The following is a 22811-nucleotide window of genomic DNA, read 5'->3' as shown; positions in this document are numbered from 1 at the left end:
GGGCGCCTGCGCGCGCCTGCCCCGCGCGCGGGGACGGCCCCGCCCCTCCTTCACCCCTCTCCTCCGCCCCCCACCCCCCGCCCATGTGGTGCCTGCGCACCGGCAGGCGCGAGCGCGGGGCCGTTGGGTGAGTGACCTTCGTGAGGGGGAGGGGGGCCGCCCGGTGGGCAACGGTCGGTCCCCGCGTGGGTCCCGGCTGGGGGCGAGGAGAGGAGGCTGTGCCTTGCCGCGCCCTCCCCCCGCGAGGGGGCTGCGGCTGCTCGGGAGCCCTGCGCTGCCAMCGAGGGGCAGGCGGGGGAACCGATGGAGCCGCTGCCCCGCGGGAGCTCGCTCGGGCGAGGCGTGCCGTCTCCGCCGCCGCGCCTCGCGGCGTTAGCGGGCCGGCGGGCGGCTCGCGGTCCCCCTCCCTGCCGCTCGGCTGCCTGAGGGGGGGTTTCCCTGAGAGCCTCTGGTGAGCGTGTGGGTGGCACCTGTGGCGTTTTTCGGGGTGGCAGTTCGTCCGTTTGATTCGCCCTGGCCTTTGGACAAGTAAACGTTGAGTTAAACTCCAGCTGTGCTGATAAAAAATAAAAGAGCAAATAAAAATAGGTAGGCAGGGGTAAGGGACTGCTTCGCGGTAGGTGTAAACCTTGCGGCTTAGGCCCTTTTGTTTATCCTCAGGCTTCTCTGTATCCCATCATACTGAATTCTTAGTTGGCTTGTTTATGGCTTCTCACCGAAGTCTCTTCCTTCGTGATGTTTTTATAAACCCTATCCCTTATATCAAAAAAGGGAAGCGTAACATGACTATATAAGTGGAAGAGCGGTTCTTCAGAAGTTAATATGGCTGTGAAAAATTAAGGATCATCAAGAAACCTTTTAAAATAGGTATACTTGATTAAGTATACCTATTTTGTCCCCTTGATAGGAGCTGTTTGATAATTCTTATACAGAAGTTGGGGCCTTTAATAAAGTCTTTATCTACTTCTCAAYGCTGTTTTTCTTGTACCTGAGGCTGTATGCACTGGTTAAAGAGGAATAGATGATCTTCTGTGTGTTGGATTTTGGATGAATTTGTGTGTCTTSCTGTGTAATAACAGTGTGCACGTGAAAGATACATAGCTAACATGCAGTATAAGTGTTCTGGAAGAAAAGAAAAAAATTTTCCCAGAACAAGAACATAGTCTCTAGTTTACAACCCTAAGTTTCCTTCTGTGGTCTTCTGGAAAACAGTGTTGTCGCCATACTTCTTTCTTAAGGGTTGTGGGTTTTAGTAGCTCATTATTTAACATGCCTCTGTATCAGCTAAAATTTCTATTTACAGCTTACAATTACGTGACACTTACTGTGTTAGGCAATAYACTCACTGAATATTTATAATGCAGGTAAGATCTTTTGACTTACACAACTATGCAACRTCTTTATCAGGCTCATTATTTTCTGCTGACCTTTCTTACAGAGCTCTTGACATGCATGCTGTCAAGTGGTGGAGATTCAGCCCCATTTAAACAAGTTTTGATGATTCTTTTCTTGAGTTCTCTCACTACTAAATTACATCTATTTCTTATTTCTACAATGAAATGATGCATCTACAGCCTTCAAACACTAGATTAGTTTTTTCTTCTAATAAAAGTTCTTGAAATTTTCTTTGCATGTGGACGTTGATAGGCAGTGATTGAATCATGTCATATGCTTTTGTTGCTAAGATATACARAATGGAAGAAAAAACTATTTTATCTCAGTAATATTTTTGACTATGAAAAGTGTAACATACTTCTCATACTTGGAATCAGTCTTCTGATATTTTCTGTGTTCTTTCCAGTAGTGGTTTAACCTCAGACCTTATTAATTTAAATATCCTGGACTGCAGTAGAATCTTTATTCAATCGATGAAATAGAATAAGAGATGGGACAGCTCTTTCATCTCAATCAATGTTGCCATTAAATATAACGTATTTACCTAGAAGCTTGTTTTAGCATCGCTGTAGTACAACATGGAAAGCTCATCATTCCAGCTTTTGAACTCAGTGTAAAATGCAGCACCTTCATGTTTTCTCCCATATTTGGCTTTTATTTTATAGAGGCTTTATTTTTTTAGTATCTGTGAGGCTGCTTTGTCAAGCTTCAAAATATTAATTAACGTTTCACAATTATTGGTGAGCTGTATGCTCATAGAATAATAGCATTGTAAATCTAGTATCAGTACAGTTTTGATATCATAGATTTAGTCTTATGTGTGTTCGCCTTGAATTATCCTTTCCAGCCCAGAGAGGAATCACTGTATTGCCGTCCCTCTGTCCACCACTGTGCACTTCTAGCATCAGAAGAGTGCCAAACCATCTCCCTGCATCCAAAAGCAGAGTGGTCTTGTAGAGGCTGGCAAACATTTCCTTCTGACACCCCTGTAAAATGCTCCAGCACACATGAAGTCAGTAAGCATTGACAGATTGGGCAAGGGAAAGGACCTCGTTGATGTGATGAGTCCATTTCCCAGGAAGGATGGAAGGAAGGACCCAGTGGTTACATTGGGAAGGACCCTCTGTTACAGCATCTGCTGCAAGAGAAGTCTCCCATGGACAACTTCTGCATGTTCCCTCCCCTGTGCTCTGAGATTAGGCCTTTGGCTTTCTTTTCACAGACTAAGATGGATTTACTGCCTCACCTGCATGTACTGCTTTTTTCCAAGTATCAGAATACTTAGTGGAACTGAGATTTTTCTTTATAGGTATGGTATTGTGAATGATTTAAATGCTATTTCTACAATTAGTACAAACAAGAAGGTTTAGGAGTAATTGTTGCTAATGATCCATAGCTGTCGGCTGACTAATACTGGCGTGGGGGGGAGGGTTGTCTTCCCCTCCCCTGCTTACCTGATTCTGCTTTGCATCTTGCTTGAGTCTGTGCTCTCTTGGCATGGCTTTCTTTGGAATGGATTTGACAAGTTCTTGCCTCCAGCTGTTTGCCACACTTTGAGATTCACACCTTCACTGTGAAGCATTGGCTGACTCATTGCAGTTTGTTGCTAGATATAGTAAAATTAAATTGTATTGATTCTCACTTTCTGTAGTAGATAGATACTTAGTACTTACATAGTACAGTTTTGGTGTACTTCAGTATATTTTGGCATAAGGAGCACAGTTGTCCTTCTTGATCCCTTTTTACAAAAAGGGAGGAGGGGAAGGTAGGCTGTTTGAAATCAATGGAACTTTTCCCAGGTGAGCTTTAAGTTGGAGCYTGTAGATAGAAAACTCTTCCAGATAAAGGCAGACATTTAACATTATGTATTTTTTGTTTTCCACACTGCAATGATAAAGGAGGAAAAGACAAATAATTCCAAAAAACATATACTAAATGCAGAGGAGTGCTCATAAGAAATAAAAAGAAGTTTGGGGAGTGTTTTTTTTTTTTTTTTAACTTGCTTGCAGCTGAAACATAGCTGGAATTTTAAGAAGCAATTTTCACTGTCCACTTTGAGTTAAGAAGCAAAATAAATATATGTATTCTTATAAAAGCTTTTTTTGTTGTTGTTTTCTGACCATGGCAACATTTCTTCCCTCCTTTTCGTGCCCTCCCCTCACACACTTTTTGATACTGAGAGCCTGAACCGATACATCGCAGCCACAAGCACTTATTATTTTTATTGTATTTATATTGTCACAGCGTGGTTAGCTTGGTTGTGYTGCATAGCATAACATTATTTGAATATTTCTTAAATGCATATTTCAATATCAGAGTAATTTATTCTACTAGACCGAACAGATATGTATAATTGGATTATATTGTCAACTGCTGAAAACTCATGGAATGAGAATTAATACTTCTTACAGTGTTAGAGCAAAAGGTCCCTACTTTGACCTTTTGGTGATTTCAAGTATTTGTTTCTCTTCTATAGTGACTGAACGTGGAACCGTGGTGGTTTTTAGAATGCTTGTTCTAGTATTCATGGAGCTCAGTTGTCTGTAATTTCCATTATGTTAGTTGTTCTAAAATATTATTTTTATTTTTCTGTATCTTGACTCTTAATGTTTATAAATGATATTTRTAGAAGCCAGTATTGGCTTCTTAAAAGTGCAGATAGATGTATTATTAATCTGACCACAATTTTAACTCATTATATTTGATGAAATTTACTTTAAGAATGACTATATTTAAAATGCAGTTGAATAAATAAACTATAGTAACATGAGTTTACTTTATAACACCACAAAATAGTATAGTTTATTTAGRCCTCATTATAGAGTGGATTGGAAATATTCAGAATAGTTGAAGATAAATTGCTAATGAAGTTTTAATATTAAATCTCATGTTTCTTTATGTATAGACAGAACCTGGACTATTTTTAATTGGAAAATCCTATATCCTGCTGATAGAAAACCAGATTTGAGTTCTTCTTTCTCCTTCCTCATTGGAAAAACATAGTAGTGACTCCCCATTCACTTCAGTAAGTATTGCTTTGAAAATAGTGAGTTTGCATAAGGTCTTGTTGATGCTTTGGCCGTATTTGTGCTAAGTATTTTTGCTGGAGTAGTGATACTGTTAACAACTTTAATGGCATGATTTCTTCCCTGAAAAGAGTGGGAGCTTGATTTTTCAAAAGCTTAAAAAATGTCTTAAGAAATATTGGAAAGAAAAGGATAAAATAGTTAGATATATTCTTAAGATACCAGTGAAGACAGATTTACAAAAATAAGCTGTCTCTGCATCAGTATTGAAGTTATTGAAGTTACTTCTCTTCCCCTCCCCCTTCTTTTTTTTTTTTATAAATGTGTAATTATGTAGTTGRACAGATCTAATTCTTTAAACTAGATTAGGCTTCCACTTGGAAGTGTGTTTTACCTCAGGCTTCTACTTCGAGTTATGTTTGTAAAATCTCATTTAGATYGAAAATCTTTTGCTGTCATAGCTGTATTTACATGACAAAGACCCAAACCATTGTTCCTTTTGTCAATCTAGCTAAAATATAATTGATCCTATTTGAACATGTAATTCTGTGATCTCACGCATCTTCAATGAAATTGTCATATATGATATAATACCTTCCAGGTTATTCTGAGCATCTCAAATTCCTAGTCTGAAATTCCATTATTAAAAAAAAAAAACAAAAAAAAAACTAGCATTTATATTTTAACTACCTCTGTATTTTGTTTAAAACTGAAGAAATTGACTTGAACTGGATGTTGAAATTAACTTTCTTGGAATAAAGTGGTAGAGCTTTTCATTAATACAGATGTCTGAATAAGAAACAACTTAGTTACAAGGAATGAACTTGCCACTTAAAGTATTTTAACTGCCTTTCTTTTTTCTTCTAGATGTCAGTTTGCTGCTAATGGGTGTGAGTAAATTGGATGTCTTATATAGAAAGCTTCTCCTTACTAAACTCTTCATCAGAGGATGGGGAAAGCCGGAAGATCTGAAAAGGTGACTTTCTTCTTGGTACAGAATAACATGAACAGTAYGTTATCTTAAAAAAACAAAACCACACACACCACAAAAAAATACCAACCRAGTTAGTTCTTTATTTACAAAATTTAAAAACTGCATTAAAGTATGTTTTGTTCAGAAAAAACATGTATTTACATACTAAGGTAGGGAACAGATTTAAAAAAAAAAAGGGGGGGGTTTTGCTAAATGTATTAGTAATAATTGACTTCAGAGTATGAAACTTCTGGTTCCATCTTAAACTTTAAAAAGCTGTAGACACATTCTTTTTAGATGTCTTGAAAGTAAGAGGGAAGAGCATTACCGCTTATTTTTTAAATAATGGTATCGGCTAGGGCTTTTTCTCTGAAAACAACAGAAAAAAAAAAGATCAAAAACTGTGGAGGAAATGAAGAAGCAAGCTTGCTGGCTTCCTCTCCTGAAAGGAGGAAAACATATTGCCCCTGAGTGGGAGGAAGATGAGCTGATTCCCAGCAGCCTTGCTTCACCTGTAYGAAGAGGGAAGGATGCAGTCTCCTCCCATTCACCATCTTGGTGACTCTCTTCTGGACTCTCTCCAGTTTGTCAGTATCTTTTAAGTACCGAGTCCCAAAACTGGGCTCAGTATTCCAGACATCATCTCACAAGAGCTGATGGGAGAAGAATAATCTCTTCCCTTGATGTGCTGGCTGCCTTCTCGCTAGATGTGGAAGGTATGCCACTGGGCTTTGTAGCTGCAAGGGGATGCTGCTGTCCTGCATTCAATTTGTTATGTATGCAGTTTCTAGCCTGTATTGTTGCATGGCATGTTCTGTCCCAGGTGCAAGCCTTTGGAGTTGTATTGCTGAGCTTTAGAATGTTTGACCTGTTCATCTAGCTTATCTGGGTCTCTCTGAATGATAGCCCTACATTTCAGCTATCAGCCATTATCCTTGGCTTGGTCTCTTCTATGAACTACCTGAATGCCACTAGCAACTTGTGGCCATTTAAACTTCATTGATGACTCTACTTGGAGCCTAGCAATCCAGCTTGTTTCCCACKCATTCACTTCGTATCACCAATAGGGCTACAAGGAAGCATAAGCATAGCAGGTTCTTGTGTCTTCATTAGGCCCTGAAAAATTGCATTAGTTTTGAATAGCATTTTACATGTATGTTATTTTTAAGAACTGCAAACTCCAGTGATGCATGTAAGCCTTTTTTTTTTTAACTGAAAAATGTTCTTACATACCTACTTTATGGTAGCCTGATTGGTCTATAAATAAGAAGCTGACTTTATAATTTTGGGGGGGGGGCAACATTAGGTTGGCCTGATTCAGAATTTTGACYAAGCTCTCAATTTTTTTAAAATAAAAATTGAATCTTCTGTATCATTTTCTTTTAACAGAATATTTGAATTCAGAAAGATAATTGGAAACAGGGAGAAATGCCAGAAGCTGGTTTCGAAAGATTACCCAGTGTTCATTGACAAGGTACTTAAAAGCAAGAAATCTTAACTGAGTTTATTTTCCTAATGGTATATAATGATGAAATCAAGTCCTTATCAAGCAGCTTTTATAGTGTAGATGACTTGAATTTTGGTGTCATGTAAATCTGTTTTCATTATATCTGATGATATCGCAGCATCCGTTGTTGCTGGGATTGGAAATTGGGGACTGAAGTTGGTAACTGCATTGAGTTAGGATAGTGAAATGCCTCCAACAATATACAGTTAGCTTCTGCTGATCACCACTTTTCTAGCAAGTGGCATTAACTAACTTCATGGGTGTTCCTGTATCGTTGCTCTGTATCATGGAAAGGACATTAGAATTTTTCCATGAGTAAAGAAGCAAAGTTTTAGTGGAAAAATAAGTTAACATAATGTGAGTTCTGAGATGCCCTCATWGGGGGAGAAGAGAGACCCTGTGCTTCAAAGTAAAATATGTGAATAGAAATATTTCTTGATGTGAAGAATTTTTGATCTAGAAAGTATGAATAGAGAGTCAGGAAAGAAGAGTAATTGCACAGTCAAGTAGATGTGATGGTGGTCATTTCTGTAGCAAACTAAACGCTTTCTTAATTTGCTTTTTTTTTAATGACTGTGGCTAGAAATAGGGAGAGGCAAAAACATGCAATGTGGCTGAAAAGGGTAGAGAAAAGAGCTAGTTTGAACAATCACATTGGTTACTACCAAAGAATTGGATGTGATGGAAGGATTTGAAAGAATACAGCAGTGCTGTACAGATCCTAGTTTTTCTCCTGTCGTAGGACAGCTGTGGAAGATAGGTATGTCAAATCTTAAAGGTATGCTACAGCTTAACAAATATTCAAAACGGTATTTATCTTTGAAGTTCTTTAGAATTGGGCAGAGTTACAGTTCTACTCTATGATTCCTTTAAGGGGTCATTAAAAAAAAAAAAAAAGTTTGAAACAGAAATGCTTGGGCTCTGTGGATACAGATTTATCACTATGCTTGAAACAGAGCAGACATGTTTTTATGCTATTTGTACTTTGAGAGAGCATACCAATGTTTAGCTTTTGGAGCAAGTTAAACACTGATATAGAAGACACTGTCACAATGCCATTCCCTCCACAGGTTGAGGAACAGTCAGACTGTAAAATCCTTGAGGGACACTTCATTTCCCCTTTGGCTCATTATGTTCCAGGTATCCTGCCGGTCGAATCTCTTATAGCAAGGTAGGAGAAACTAAGTTGTGCTATCTTTCTGAAATTGATGTTGGAGAGAAATAAAAATGCTATGTAACTAGAAAGCAGTTTTACTGTGAGTCTAACTAATTGTAGTACCTGTAAAATATTTCAAACTGGTTTTATGCTGACATGCTGAAATAAATTTTGATCTCAGAGGTGAAAATAGATCAGATCTTATTCATGTGTTAATTTCATCTGTGTGTAAATAACATAATTTGCTAGGGGAGTTTATTCTAAAATAGAAGTACTGTTAAATGCATGTTGTACCACATAGGTTTTAATAAAGGATGATTATTTTCTGAAGACAGGAAAAAAATGAGAGTTACAAAAGCTGGACAGGCTAGTGTGATTTAATTATGACTGAAAAAGAGCTTCTGTAATTAGCAGTGATAATGTGGAAAGCTTCAAATTTAATTTGTAGCTGAAAGTGGATAATGTAGCACTTTCTGAAATGCTTCAACTACATTAATAAAAATTAAAGCTTACGATTACTTGGCACTATTAGTAGCAGCATTTCAGATAATACTTTTGCAGATTCTAAAGGGTTGGATTTTGTTTTTGAGTGTAGAAATTGTATTGCATAAACCTGTGGAATACCTCCTCCCCCCCCTCCTACCCCCCCCCATCAATGAACAAGAAGCTGGAAAGGGAGGTTAATATAGCCAGGACAGTAGTTTTTTGTTATACACAAAGCATTCTCCTGCTCCATGTAAAAGATGCATGTTATTTTATATTTGAAGTAGCTGTTCTAGCTTTCTGTTTCCATCAAATACAAAAATATTGTCTGTGTGCTGAAGTAATAATTTCATTTAATTCTACCAAGTGAGTGAGTGTTGAAGTAATAATTTCATTTACTTCTACCAAGTGAGGCAGGCACCCTTCTTTCCTGGAAAGATTTTTAAGGGGAGGGGGAGGGTATCCTCCCTGAAAGCTGCACAATCCATGATAGTCAGAAAGTATCTAACTGCATTTTTGCTAGTGTGATGCTAAGATGACTTTGGAGTTGAAGAGTGGGCTTGGAAAGGAAGCATAATTCTGTTGCTTTAGGTTTGAGCTAAATTTTTTTACTTTTCTTTATACATTAAACACTAGGCATACAAGTTTGTCAGCACAAGTTGATACTGGCATTTTCAAATTTCATGTGTGCTTACATATGCAGAACTAAAGAGTGTAGTTCAAAAGTTCTATAGACAAAATACCTGTTCTGTTCTACCTCCTTGTCCAATACTGCTAAGAGAACTAGTTGAACTGTAGTTCCTAGTACCATAGTTGAAAATATGGTATACTAATCGTTTCCTTATACACTCATATAGTTTGAAGTTACCTTGTGTTAATCTTCGATGTTGGACAATATTGTTACAGTTTTGATATGCTCTGCAAACTTCTGCTGCAAACTGCTGACGTGAGCATTGTGTTGTGTGAACTCTCACTTCCTTTTTTTATGTAGCACTGTTGTATGTAATAGCGCTCCATCTTGTGGGGAGATGGTAGCAGCTCAGCAGAAGTGATTTTTCTGCTGTAGTTAAACTGTAAGACTTGAGAGAAGTGCACAAGACTTTAAATTTTTGATGCTGAATGTGTAGAATAGTTTAATGTTGCTATTTTTTTAATACAAATATTGCTTATCTTACTCTTCTATTTCAACTGTTGTGACCTCAAGAGAATAACAACAATGCTGCCTAGGAGAGCTAGTCATACTTGTTTAGGCTGTTCTTCATCTGAGGTTCCATTTCTTCACTCTGCCAAATGTAAATTGTGATGATGAGGTAGTGGCCTTTTTTTGAACATGATCTTTTCAGCGTAGCTCCTTTTCTTGTTTGGTAYTTATTCTGCCCTACTTTTGGTTTTATTTCTTTATTGGATGTGTTCATGAAAAATGATATTACTGTACCAGTTTGCCTGCATGTGTTAAGAAATATTTTAACCTATTTTTTTATTACTAGTTTCTCTGGCACAAATATGTAAACATAYATACTTACCTTATTTTAATAAGTATTTGTTTCTCATAGATTTCAGTTTATAATACCCAGAAGATGGAACAGCAAGCATAGACCTGTGTGCATTCATTTAGCAGGCACTGGAGATCATGTAAGTATATAAAATATAAAATTGATTGCTGGGAAAGTAAATATTCAAATTTTATCTTAATATATGTTTATATATCTTATATTTAGCACTTCTGGAGGAGACGCACATTAATGGCCCGTCCGATGATTAAAGAAGCCTGTATGGCTTCCCTACTTCTAGAAAATCCTTATTATATCCTTCTGTGGAAAGGAAGACATGTAAGCAGTTCTCAAAGCTCTCYCCAGAGCAATAGATTTTACACTGGCATAGACTTGGTAGATCAATTTCTAACAAAGTTTGCCTAGATGGAATTAAAGAGCCAAGTATGACTGTTGAATGAAATGCTGTGAAACAATGTATATGATACTTCTAGATGCTGCTTTTCTCATTTTTTGAAAATGTGTTTTGCAACTTATTTTAGCCATTAGCTTAAGAGTTCTGATACAAATCTATTTTCACAGCCATAATCAAAGTATTGACATGATTCCTTTAGCCATAGCAGAAATAAAACTGCATTCATTCCAYATCATACTGTGTGACTTTTTGTTGTATTGAAGGCGGAAAAGCAAGTTCTTTCTCCTGCTTTCCCTTTTCAACTGCAACCCTTTTGGTATCTCAGGTATTTCTGAGAAACTTACTGCTATATTTAAGATGCTCAGATTTTCCATTTGTTTTCAAAAAGAACTTAAGTTCCATCCTGTCATCAGCTCACCAGTGATTACTGTAACAGTCACCTTGTTTTATTAGAATCTCTAGTTATGCTTTTTTTCCTACCCTTGTATCTCACAAAAGTGAAATCTCAAGTTAATAAATGACATTGTCAGATGACRTTTAACTTGATTTAGTTTCAGACATTGGAATTTAAGCTCCAATTTAAAAACACATACACAATAGCACAGTATTTAATTATTTAAATTGCTGCTTTTTATGTAGAAATCTTTACTTTCTTTAACTTGTCTTCTACATGGCTGTAGAAAACCTAAGGATCAATTGTAAGTATTACCATTAAGTCTACAGATACTGTCTTTTCAAGGTACTTTACTACTTAGAGTAACACCCCACACACACACTCACACACACAAAACAACAAAAAAACCCACACTTTGACAGCTTGTTATGAAAAAAATATCCCAAACATGGGTCACCTGTAACCTATTTATGTGAAATTGTGGTCCTTTTGCTTGGCTGCTTTGTGGCTTTTTGTGCAAAGACATCAAAGTGGTCAGGAAGGTTTCACAAGGTAGACTTGCAGTTTAATGTTGAGATCAGCATGTATGGAAGCAAATGGCAATTTATTTTCTTGATTCTTAATTGTGTGTACAAATGTTGCAATTACATTTCAGTCGTCTATGAGTTATCTTTGTTCAAAGAGTATATCTTTCTGTTATAATTGCTAAGATTTTAGTTTTTCTGAGGTATTTAAGAGGCACCACATTTAAACATTAAATAAATTGGATATTTTTTTGGCAGCAAGTGGGGACTATGCAATGCCCAGTATTTTAGAAGACTTGCTTCCTTATTTAGTTTCTTAAATGTGAATTTAGAAGCCTAATTAAGTATTCCTGGGGTTTCGCTTTTCACATTTTCAGAACTACTGGAGTAGAAACAGAATTCAACAAGATGCGTTCATGAGGCAAAGGTGTGGTTTTAATCTGCCAATATTTCTGATAGTCCAAATATGAATTGATGTTTTAATCCTTTTTAATCCTAACTTGGACATTTGACACAAGTAAAAGACATACGGAAGGTAACTTGTTCTTAAACCTGACATTTTTATTAAGACTTCACCAGCAGCACTTCTTTACATTTCAGCTATTTCCTAAATCCAAAATCATTTAAAAAAAAATGATTTTTGAGAGAGAACTTTCATTCTGAAAGCAGTTCCCATTTTTTTTTCCAAGCAGGTGCTGTATTGTATTTAAATATGAGTGTGTASTGGCAGAAAAGGCCAATAACTTTTTATAACTTGACAGTGAAAATACACCCCTCCCTCYAGAATTTCAAGGGTACTGATCGCTCTGTAAAATACTTCTGTTGTTGGGGTGCCTTTTCCACTCTTTCTGTATTCCATCCTTGTGCCAAGTGACTTCAGACTCGGAGTGCCTTTGGTTCAGGTGAATAGCTTTCTGCTTTTCTTTTTCTCTACTGTGTTTTAAYGCTTTGTAGTACGCTACATGAATTTCTCAGTACAGTGACAAACTTCCCACTTTACAATTTCAGTCTTACAGTGACACTGATGAATACTTCCAAAGCTGACATACTGATTACTCTTCAAATGTTGTGTGCAATTTTTCAATGATATAAAACAGGTAAATAAGAGAAAAAATATAAAGGATTGTTTYTGCAAATGGGATAATGTATGTCTAGCACTGTATCACTTTGGTTCTATTTTGAAGGGTCCATTATAATGTTATAGCACAGAATACTACAAATGAGACTAGTGTTTTAATAATCTCTGTTTCTAGAAAACCAGGTGATCAGTGATATTGCATTAAAGTTTAGCAGATGCCTATTTCTAGTCCTCATTATGGTCTGGTGTATAAAAAAGTGTTTAGCTGCTTATCTTGGAAAACAGGAAAACACCAGAGAATGTAGACTTGCTTTCTGTTGTGTTGAATCCATAGGAGTGCAGCTGCTAACTTCCTCTGGGATGAAGGTCAGGCTTCATGTTAAAGTACTTATAGAATGATGAGAGATGTCAAAATCTAATCTTAGAAAATAAATCCTGTATTTTCCTTTTCTGGGGAGAAAAGGCGGTCGTGTTTAAAAAATGTCTCGGACCTGTTTGTGATGGGAGGAGCTCTTGTTCTAGAATCGGCAGCTCTTTTGCACTGGCTAGAGAGAGAAGGCTATGGACCACTAGGGATGACTGGAATATCCATGGGAGGACATGTAAGCTTTTATATTTACTGTTTAGTATCTTATGTTTTAACTTCTCATCTGATTATTTAGCTTATGGAAACGGTTTGTTTTATAGTGTTCCTCTCTGAATTACTAAACATTTAGAGTCACTAGAAACAAGTTGGTGACAATTCTCATGTTGTATTGTGGTGCCGTATTAGTATAATCTCCAATAAACACTGACATGATAGAGCTGATTGTCAGTTATCTCCTGATAGGCTTAATATGAATATTAGTTTCTCACATAGTTGGAGTTTTTGTTTGTTTTTTTTTGTTTGTTTGTGTCCCCCCCCCCCCGGCAATTGGGGAGAACTTTTGGTCAGTACAAAATTCCATTTAGAAATTGCTGGTTCTCTCTCCTTTCTTCCCTTCTGGCTCAAACTTCTGTGTTTGAATCCACTGTGAAATGCATATCATGGCATATCAGAATTGAGGTGACTTTTGGTGTCAGTTTACACTTCAGTTCTCACCTTGTCCTTCTCTGTAATTATTGGTTCTGATTTAGAGATTTCAGGGGACAGTAGAGAATGTTTTGTATATGACTCTGTGCATGTTCAGCTAAAACAATAGTGTGTTGTAAAACACTTGAAATCCTGATGTGCACCCAATATATTATCATCTGTGGCTCCACAGATAATCGTTGATCAATGAGGCATAGTTAGCTTACATACTTACTGAAACAACATAGTGGTAGTGGTAGGAAGGAAAATGTTTTTTCCCCAAGACATGATCTTATGACTCCGAATGTCATAAATGTGCAAAAAATTAAATTTACATAAACATCACCCTTGCTGAAACAGCAGTTTGTCTTCCCTTTCTTATAAATAAGTTAGGTTGAAATTCTCAATCTGATATGTGTACTGCTAACTATGCTGCTTGAAATGGTACATGGATGCTATGGGAATATCTGACYTGCATCGTATACCTGCAGTCATACACAGCACGTGCTTAGAGGGAGGCAAGATCTGAGAAAGATCATAGTGCAGAAGGATACAGTTTTGGCTAGTCCTGACTTGCTTCTAAAACTAACGATACAATTTAAAACTATGAAAATAAATCATATTTGATGATGATTATCTTTAAATGTGTTTTACAACAAAGTAAGCATTAATTCAGTTCCAAAGATGGGAAAAGCTGGGACAGGGAAGAAGAGTCAGAATTGCTGAACATAGATGTGTGTGTTCTTTTTATCAATAAAAACAGAAGAGAATTATAATGCAGTTACATAAATGTATTTATTAGATCATCCAGGACAAACATATGGAGTATTCTATATAAAGGGTTTTACAGTATGCATGTTGTTCAGTTTAGGGCAATAAAATAAAACTTGACCGGAACATGCCATGTAAGGAGGTATTTGTTTCTCATCTCTACATGTTGAGTTTCTTTATTCTTTTTTTCTGGGGTACACAGAATATTCACAAAAATGTGTTCTGAGAACTGATGCGAAAGTAATAACTCAAACTTAAAAGGAGAGAGTTCACTTAATATGCTGAATTTCTTCTCTTCCTCTTTTGTTTCAAGCATAAAAATTGAAACGTACAGAATTTTAAGCAGTCCTATTTGTAGATTCCATTCAGATTTCATTCTCTTTTGAAATACGCTTGCAAGAGCCTGTTGAGAAGGCTGTGTTGAAGTTTTTCATGATTTGAGACGGCTAAAGACTATCTCTAAATAAAAATTCTGTTGGATATTCTTGTAGTTAAAACAGAAATCCATTCAGCCTTGGAATTAGTTATACCCAGAGCAATATCTGTTAGGAAAAATCACTGAAGAATAGATAATCTTTCTTCTAAGTTTAAAGAGGAGGGCATGCCTGCAGTCCTTGACTGTTTTGGCACTGCTTATTATTTTTGGTAACAATTTTTTATATYTATCATAAAAAATCAAAAATGAGTTCTTTAAAATTGGTTTTGAAATATCGTGAACTCAAAGTGCATGTAGGTATGTAATAAGTGCATTTGGTTGTTCTATCTAATAGATGGCTTCACTAGCAGTGACAAACTGGCCTAAACCATTGCCGTTGATTCCATGTCTCTCCTGGTCAACAGCTTCTGCTGTCTTCACTACGGTAATTAAACAATGTTTTTGTTAATGGACTAGAGAATGTAGCAGATCAGAAACTCTGAGCTGGCCACATTAACCATTTTACGCTGGCCTGTTTCATCACCCTTTGGCCTTTATTAGTTACTAGCAGCAAAAGCTGCCCTACCTGCTCAGGATAAGCACATGATGAGGAATGAAGATCTGAGCTACTTCAGTGAGTCATGTCCTCAGTCAGCGGATGGGGCTGGTTCTGCTTTGCACGACTGATTAGAGTCCCCATTTGAATGTAGGAAAGTGAGGAAGGAAACCCTGAAAGCATGTTTTCTTTTGCTCAAAACCTGGTGTAAAATATGTGGGTGATAATGCCGCTACTACCGTTAGTGGTACTTGTTTTCACTACTGCTGTGGAGGGAAGTGAGCGAGTAGACTGACTTTGATTCCAATCTTTGGCATAGCACAATCTAGATATACATAAACCCCAACTGCGATTGTTTTTCTGCTATTAAAAAATAGTAATAGGGAAGTGAATTTTGATGTCTCTGTTACAATATGTGATTATGCTTTGATTCCAATTATTTTAAGGGCTATCTGGAAACCTAAGTAGAAGTCTACTGGAAAGATCACATTGCACAGAGGGACAGATCAGTTTTCTATGCATGTCATTATTTCGGAATGATCTGTGTTTTTTAGTTGTGTACTGGACCCTTGTGTTTATAATTTCAGGGTGTATTGAGCAAGGCAGTGAACTGGAGAGAACTAGAAAAACAGTATTTTACACACACTGTTTATGAAGAAGAAATCATTCAAATGCTTGAATATTGTGGAGTGAGTATATTTCCCTACTTGCTAATACTTACTTATGCAGATCCAACAAATGTAATTTATTTTACTTTTAAGTAGCCAATTGTTAGATAAAACATGTTTGCTTATTGTGTCTTTCTGTTTTTGGTAAGTTTAATCTTTGAAGAAGAACCTTCTGAGAAACAAGTTAATAGTTTAGTTGTATAATGCCTTAATTGTAGCACTCACTAAAAACTTTCATCAGTGTCCACAGATAGCAGGTCAGCATAATCTATAATATAAAATTAATTCAGTCAAACCATTGAAACCATAGATAATGCTTCTCAATAATTGACTTGAGTCTGGAATAGCTGGTAGCCTGAAGTGTAAATATCAAAACTGATTCATTGTCCTTTGAAGCAACTGCTCCCAAATGCGCAGTACTGTAGAACATGTACCAACATTGAGTTACTTTTCAAATTCGTGTAAGGTACTTGGTCTTTTTATTTTTGTTCCCACTTGTGATGTTAACCTTCCCTCAGCTTTAAACTTTCATTGCCCAGGCAGCTGGGATAAACAGGGGGGTAGAATTTTTATTGTCATTTAGCTTCTTGACCTTTGCAAAATATAATTTATGGTCTGGACTTTTTTTTGGGGGGGGGGGGGGGGGGTCTTCCTTTGACTGTTTCAGGCTAGGACTGGAAGAGGCTTTTAAGGGGAATTTCATTGCCTCAGCTCTCTTCTAGATTGGACTGATAACTTTGAGAATTGTTTATATGTTGCAACAGTATCTTCTAGGCAGTTTTGATAAATGATTTTTTTTCTGAGATTCTGTGACAGTCCTCTTTTAGATATCTTAACACAGTGTAGGGGAATGACAGTTGTGCTTGCCTTTTTATAAGTGATATGCACTTCAGGAACACTGACAGAGACCACAAAATGAAAGGAAGAAACACTTCAGTGTGTTCAGCTTGTGACTTCATAGTATTTAGATGCAGTAGATTTTTCAGTCTTAAATGAAACGTTAAACCTGATCAAATATATCTGTTGCTATCGCCTGTTTTTCTTCCAGTATTTGAAAAAGTGTTAAATCTCAGTTTTTAAATGCTTTCTGAAAGATATTACTACTATTTTGAAAAGGACAAATCTGARAAATGTATAGCTTTTATGATTTATTTACCCCCAGAAACTTAAGCTTAATGAACTTCAATTATGAATTCAGAGTTTAATATATAATTAAAAATGGAGAGATGCTTGCATTATAAACTACCATGTTTACTTAATTTATTTTAAGCAGGCAGAAATGTAGAACTAGAATATCAAGAGGTTAAGATGATCAGGATTTAATTCATTGAATTACATATGTGCAAGCTGAAAATAATTTTAGTACTGTGAGCGATGGTGTTTGTCTCTTTTATTTGGAATACTGAGTTGATTGATCTTCTCAACCAACGAATGTAAAGAAGAAACCCTTAACAAATGACCTGTCATCTTTGTTTAGACAGATTCTTTCAAGATGGGACAAGATTTTGTTAAAAACTTCCCTGACAGTGTAGATAGTCTAGAGGACATAGACCTGACTTCCAGAATGTTCAACTTTGATTCCTCAAACACAACTTTATCTAAAGAAGCTGGACACTGCTTTACCACAAATAAAAGTACTRTAAGTGCCTCATCAGAGAGACTTTTAATACAAGATGCTCCTAAAATGCAATGCATAAATCAAACATTTTCCACCAGTAGCAATAGCAATAAAAACTTAACCAGCCAACAGGGACACAGCATAAATGAAAGAAGAAAGAGTGACACGTTACAGAGAGAATCGCTGCGCTTCATGAAAGGCGTTATGGATGAATGTACCCATGTAGCCAACTTTTCAGGTATGTGTTTGTTTATTTTAATGTGTGGCTTGGAAAACTAAACATAATGCTCTGGAACAAAGGGTATTCTCTTCATTTTCCCATTATATAAACCTGACACTTTAGTTAAAATATAAAAGTATCCTGAATGTTGTCCAGTAACATCTATTTACCACTCCATTTCCTTTATCTTGCACTAATTGTTTTCCTGTTTTTCCTTAAGAGAAAATGGGAGAGTGAATGCAAAACCCACCCTTCAGTATCTTTGCTTATTTATTCTTTCTGCTTTCTTGTGGCTGTTTTCAGATATGAATTAGTGCAAATGCGTATTATGTAAAAGAAACATCTGTATGACTAATGTTCGGATCTAAATAATCTGCTTTGTCCCACTAATAAGTTCTTTTTTTCTCCCAAGCATATTAAAGTAAATCTAATAAAGCACAAATATGATAATGACTTCAGATAGAAAGTGGCCTAAATAGCTCAGAACTTAGCTTAAGTGATACTTTTAGACAAGTATCTATCAGATTGGTACGATTCTATTTATAAGTAATAAATATAAATAACAATTCATTGCTGGGAGGTTGATGTAACAAAAAAATGCAGGAAGCAGGAAAGAAAGTTAACATACTGCACTTGCTGTCTGACCTCTCATATCAGAATTGTTTTTCTTCTCCCTGAGGTAGAAAAAAAAAATATTATGAAGTTTCTACTCCATTGAATTCCACATGTCTCCTAGTTCTTTTCCCTGAAAAAGGGGGTTTGTGAGAACTGACCTGAATGGTATAGAAGTTTGTAAATAAGAGCAAAGATAATTCCCTCCTTATTTGTCAAAGACTTCTGGTGTTTTTTATTTTAGGGGAGGGAAGGGGTTTGCTTGTTTTTTCTACTGCTGGCCTCACTCCTGTATCATTAACAATTACAGAAGTATTGCTGGAGAGCTGAGAAAACTTCATTTTATTATGGTTTAGGATGATTTTAAGTATTTTGCAAAATTAGAGGTATTTTTAGAAATAGAGAACATCTTTACAACAGAAATCTCAGCTAGCTAAAGTACTTCTGATGCTTACCTTGTGTGAATTGCATTTTGATTTGTTTTTTCTTTAGTTCCAGTTGATCCAAGTTTAATCATAGTTGTACAAGCTAAGGAGGATGCATATATTCCTCGAACTGGGGTGCGCAGTCTTCAAGAAATCTGGCCTGGATGTGAAATCAGGTATCTGGAAGGAGGTCATGTCAGTGCCTACCTCTTCAAACAAGGACTCTTCAGGTAAGATAAACAGAAAAGTTCTAAAATAGTTGAGAGTTTAGTACTGCAATAATTTCTTTAAAAAAACAAATACTGAATATTGCTTTGTAGAAGAAATACAACATTTCCATTTTACATTGCTGCACCTCATCCTCACTTGTATCTTGAATCATTTAGTAAACCAATGGCAAGAGAATGATCCTTCTGGCTCTTGTTTTTCTGTAAAAACCTTTAGTTAGCTGGTTCATTGGACCCTAGAGAATATTTTTTGAGTAGTGATTGCTTATGTTGTATTAAGCAGCGATTGTCATTTTGTAAATGTCTTCTGAGGAAAAGCAGCTGAGGTCTGGAATTAAAATACAAGCTTGTCTTCAATGTGTGGTGCTTGCAGGAATCCTTGGCTTGTTGACTTTCTCAAATAGTAATTGTATAAATACAATTTATTAATTTCGAAAGGTTCAACACTTGTTACTAATTTTATAATATAAAGAATTAGTAAGAATGGCTGTCCCATTTAGGAAGTCTGAGCARTGTACAGATTGGAGGTATGTTAAACAACTTATTGCTGTTTCAAAGTTCAGCTTTATGTTATGTCATTGCTCAAAAGTAATAAACTATATGTCTTTCTGACCCATTTCCTGACATAGCTGAATAGAAAACTCCTAATCCATTAACATTTGCACTTTTATTAAAGGTGATACATAGCACCATTCACTCCTGAGATGTAAATATATCACTACATTGAGGGTGAGGGAGAAAAGAATACTCAGTATCCCATTTCTATTGAGGATTGTTTGAAATTGTCAAAATAGCTTTAATTTGTAAGTATATGGGAATAGGCCACCTTTATTGGCCCTTTCCCAAATCATACAAATGATCTATAATTATCATCTTTCTTTTTCTTGTTTTAGGCAAGCTATTTATGATGCATTTGACCGCTTTCTTCAGAAATATGCTGTTTAACGACCTTATGTATTCAAACTGATCGCATTTTTACTTCCCTGTATTGGAATTTCGTGTTGGGAAAACAAGCCTCTTGCAAGGTGAAATGGATGGTCACTGACTTTGAATGTTGTAGCTAAGAATTACCAAAAATGGTAAAGTACTAGTATTAATTTCATTTAAACCAAATGACATTGACATGCTTGCTTCGGCTTTACCTGTAAAAAAACATTGGCAGCATTTGTTAGTGCATGAATGATTCATGTACTTCATATTTAATTGCATTATGTATTAATTCAATTCTGAATTGCGTATCAGTTGAAAACRGACAAATTTAAATGTTGATAGAATGTAAAATTTGCTATAGGGCTGCAATGCTGTCTTGTATTTAGTGTATTTCTAGTTATTTCCAGATACCTTGTTCTTTTTCTTGTTTCCTTGTCAGCTTGCTGTTGTGATTTACAATGGCTTTGCCAACAGTCRGCCTCTTGTTTGTTGCTGATTTTCTGTATTATGACTTGAAAGTGAGCTATTGTGGAGGGGGCAGAATCAAATCTTGCAAAATGAACCTTTAAAAACAGAATGAAGGATGAGAAAAAGACACTTAGACCCAAAACATTTGAAAGACTGTTCTGCCTCTTAAAGTGTGCCATTCAAGCAGAATCATGTAGCTATTCATTGATTGGTTTCACAGAACTGGAATGACTGAAAATGGAGTGTCCAGTAATTTTTTATGTTGGATAACAAACATTTTATACTAGAATTTTTTTAGATTGCTAAGAGAATTTAAAAAAACATCGTTTTTCAGCAACAATGGCACAAAGAGTCTGATCCTAAGTGGTTAAATCAACAGCAAAACATATGGTGCTATAGACCTGTTTGAAATATTTCTTTTCTAAAGCGCACTCAGCACTGATGTGCAACATACAGTTTCACTGTATGATATTAAAAATATATGTGAGACTAAGGGTTATCAAAATGGATGAAAGTTTGCTCCTTATTTGTCTGTACTTTTTTTTTAATTGGATGGAAAGGAAAAATTTATGATTCTGAACACACTTAATGAAATGCAAAGTCTGTTTCCTCTTTTTGGCTCAAAAACACCAACAAATTACAGTTGAATAAGAGGTTGTTATCTATCAGCTGTGTATGGAAGCTGTCCATACCCATGTGTCTGCTTTTCAGTTTGTGGTAATCTCCTGTAATGTTTTTCTTTGAGGCAAGATTGCAGAGAAATTGAAAGCTGGAACACTTGAGTATTAACTCTGATACAGTGATGATTGGTGTTACAGAGAATCAGAAAAATCCAGCAGTTTGTAAGTACAGGATATRTGACTGTTGCACCTTCTAAACCAACCACTTCATTAATCTTCGTGGTTATTTTAATATTTTTAATATGCAGACTATGGAGCAAATAAAGCTCAGTTAATATTAATAGATTATCTACAGTTTTAGCTTGCATACAGGATTAGTAGTTGGGAGTGAGTCACGCACGGTTCACTTGAAAATCAGACAAGTCCAGGCAAAACTGRAATAGTTTGTACCAACCCAAGTTACTTAACATCTAAATTTATTGAAAACAGAGAAAAAATATATTCTACTGGAAAACTGTTTTTTTTTTCCAAGTGGTTTTTCTTTTTCATTTTTTTGGGCAGTGATGATTTATATATATATATATAGGGAGCAACAGTGACGGTTGGCTCAGTAACCAGCATGTTTATTAAAAACTGAATGTTGGAAGGTTTGAAATCAAATACACAAGCTTATAATTTTTAAATTAAAGGCTTGAATACTATACTAAAACTTTTACATCTTTACCTTGCTATGAACTCATCATTAACGATGCTGTACAAGAATATTGTCTGCTGTTCACCAACTTCTTTAGATCTGTGTGGATGGCCATATTTTAAATATATTTGTGTACACGATACCAGGAATTACAGAACTTGACATCGTATGACTGTTCTGACTGTATTACTAAAAGGTTTAACTTGCCAAAACAGTATGTTATTTGTATTTATATTAATATAATTCCTGTTTGTGAGACGGTCTTTTGGGTAAGTAGTGAAGGACTGGCTTCTAATAAGAATGAGAAATCACATTTCACTGTGCAGCTAAAAAAAACTGTTGCCAAATGCAAGAGCCTTCTAAGAAGCATTTAATACACTTCTGAGATCAGAATTAAAAAAAAAGGGGGGGGGCAGGGGGGGGAGAATGTGTGTGTGGTTTCTGTCTTGTTAGTTGCCATACATGGGAAGGTATTAGCTGGTTTGTGAAGGCTAGGGGGAATCTTGCTGTTCAAATGTTTTAACCTTTGGAAATGTTGTTTTTTTTTTAAACAGATTTGATGGTTAAAACTTAATAGAGCATTATTAATAATCCATTGTAATGTTGAATGAGAATGTAATTTTAATACAGCAATTGCATGAGAAAAATACTGAAATAAGGTTCCTGCATTAAATCCAGATAGCAGATAAGCCATTCTCTGTCTTAAATTTATTGTAAAACTGGCATTGATCATTTTGGTTTTTTATGTTTTTCAATAAAAATCCTACAAAACAGGTAGGTCTGGGGTGTTTCTTTAGTGTCAAGAAGAATTCAGAATGCATCTTACTGTTACCCTGTAATCTTTTTTATTCCTGCTAGTATTGTAGCACGAAAGAGTGGCTAATCTATGTACAAGATAAACGCTTCACATAACAAACACTGATACTGCTTTCATGTTTTTCTACACACAGTACCTAGTGAAGAAAATGAGCTTGAATTAGCTAATTAAGATAGAGTTATGACTGCAGTTTTTGATTTTTCCAGTGCCTTCACCAGGACAGAACAGATTTTAAATAAGACTGGGAAATTCTATTTAAAAGGTCTAAACTCTGACAG

General features: G+C 36.0%; 1 protein-coding gene across 2 annotated transcripts; it reads left to right on the top strand.

Annotated features, from left to right (window-relative positions):
- The first annotated feature begins 48 nt into the window (after positions 1 to 48).
- On the top strand, positions 49 to 22489 carry ABHD18 (abhydrolase domain containing 18). Of its 2 annotated transcripts, none has more exons than XM_085318170.1 (14): positions 49 to 127; positions 4301 to 4420; positions 5289 to 5397; positions 6784 to 6868; positions 7972 to 8072; positions 10094 to 10172; positions 10259 to 10345; positions 11118 to 11143; positions 12905 to 13043; positions 15034 to 15123; positions 15822 to 15923; positions 17380 to 17758; positions 18845 to 19007; positions 19898 to 22489. In XM_085318170.1, exons 3-14 carry the CDS (start codon positions 5306 to 5308, stop codon positions 19947 to 19949), a joined length of 1395 nt encoding a protein of 464 aa, XP_085174296.1. In that variant the 5' UTR covers positions 49 to 127; positions 4301 to 4420; positions 5289 to 5305; the 3' UTR covers positions 19950 to 22489. The 2 variants fall into 2 exon arrangements, with proteins under 2 accessions (XP_085174296.1, XP_085174303.1); XM_085318177.1 differs by lacking the exon at positions 49 to 127 and adding an exon at positions 1308 to 1364.
- The last annotated feature ends 322 nt before the right edge of the window (positions 22490 to 22811 follow it).

The sequence above is a fragment of the Rhea americana genome, unplaced genomic scaffold (genome assembly GCF_003343005.1).
Source record: "Rhea americana isolate MKP2758 unplaced genomic scaffold, rheAme1 scaffold_116, whole genome shotgun sequence".
Classification (NCBI taxonomy): Eukaryota; Metazoa; Chordata; class Aves; order Rheiformes; family Rheidae; genus Rhea; species Rhea americana.
Note: the sequence above shows the minus strand (reverse complement) of the source record. Positions and strands in the feature narration are given on the sequence as shown.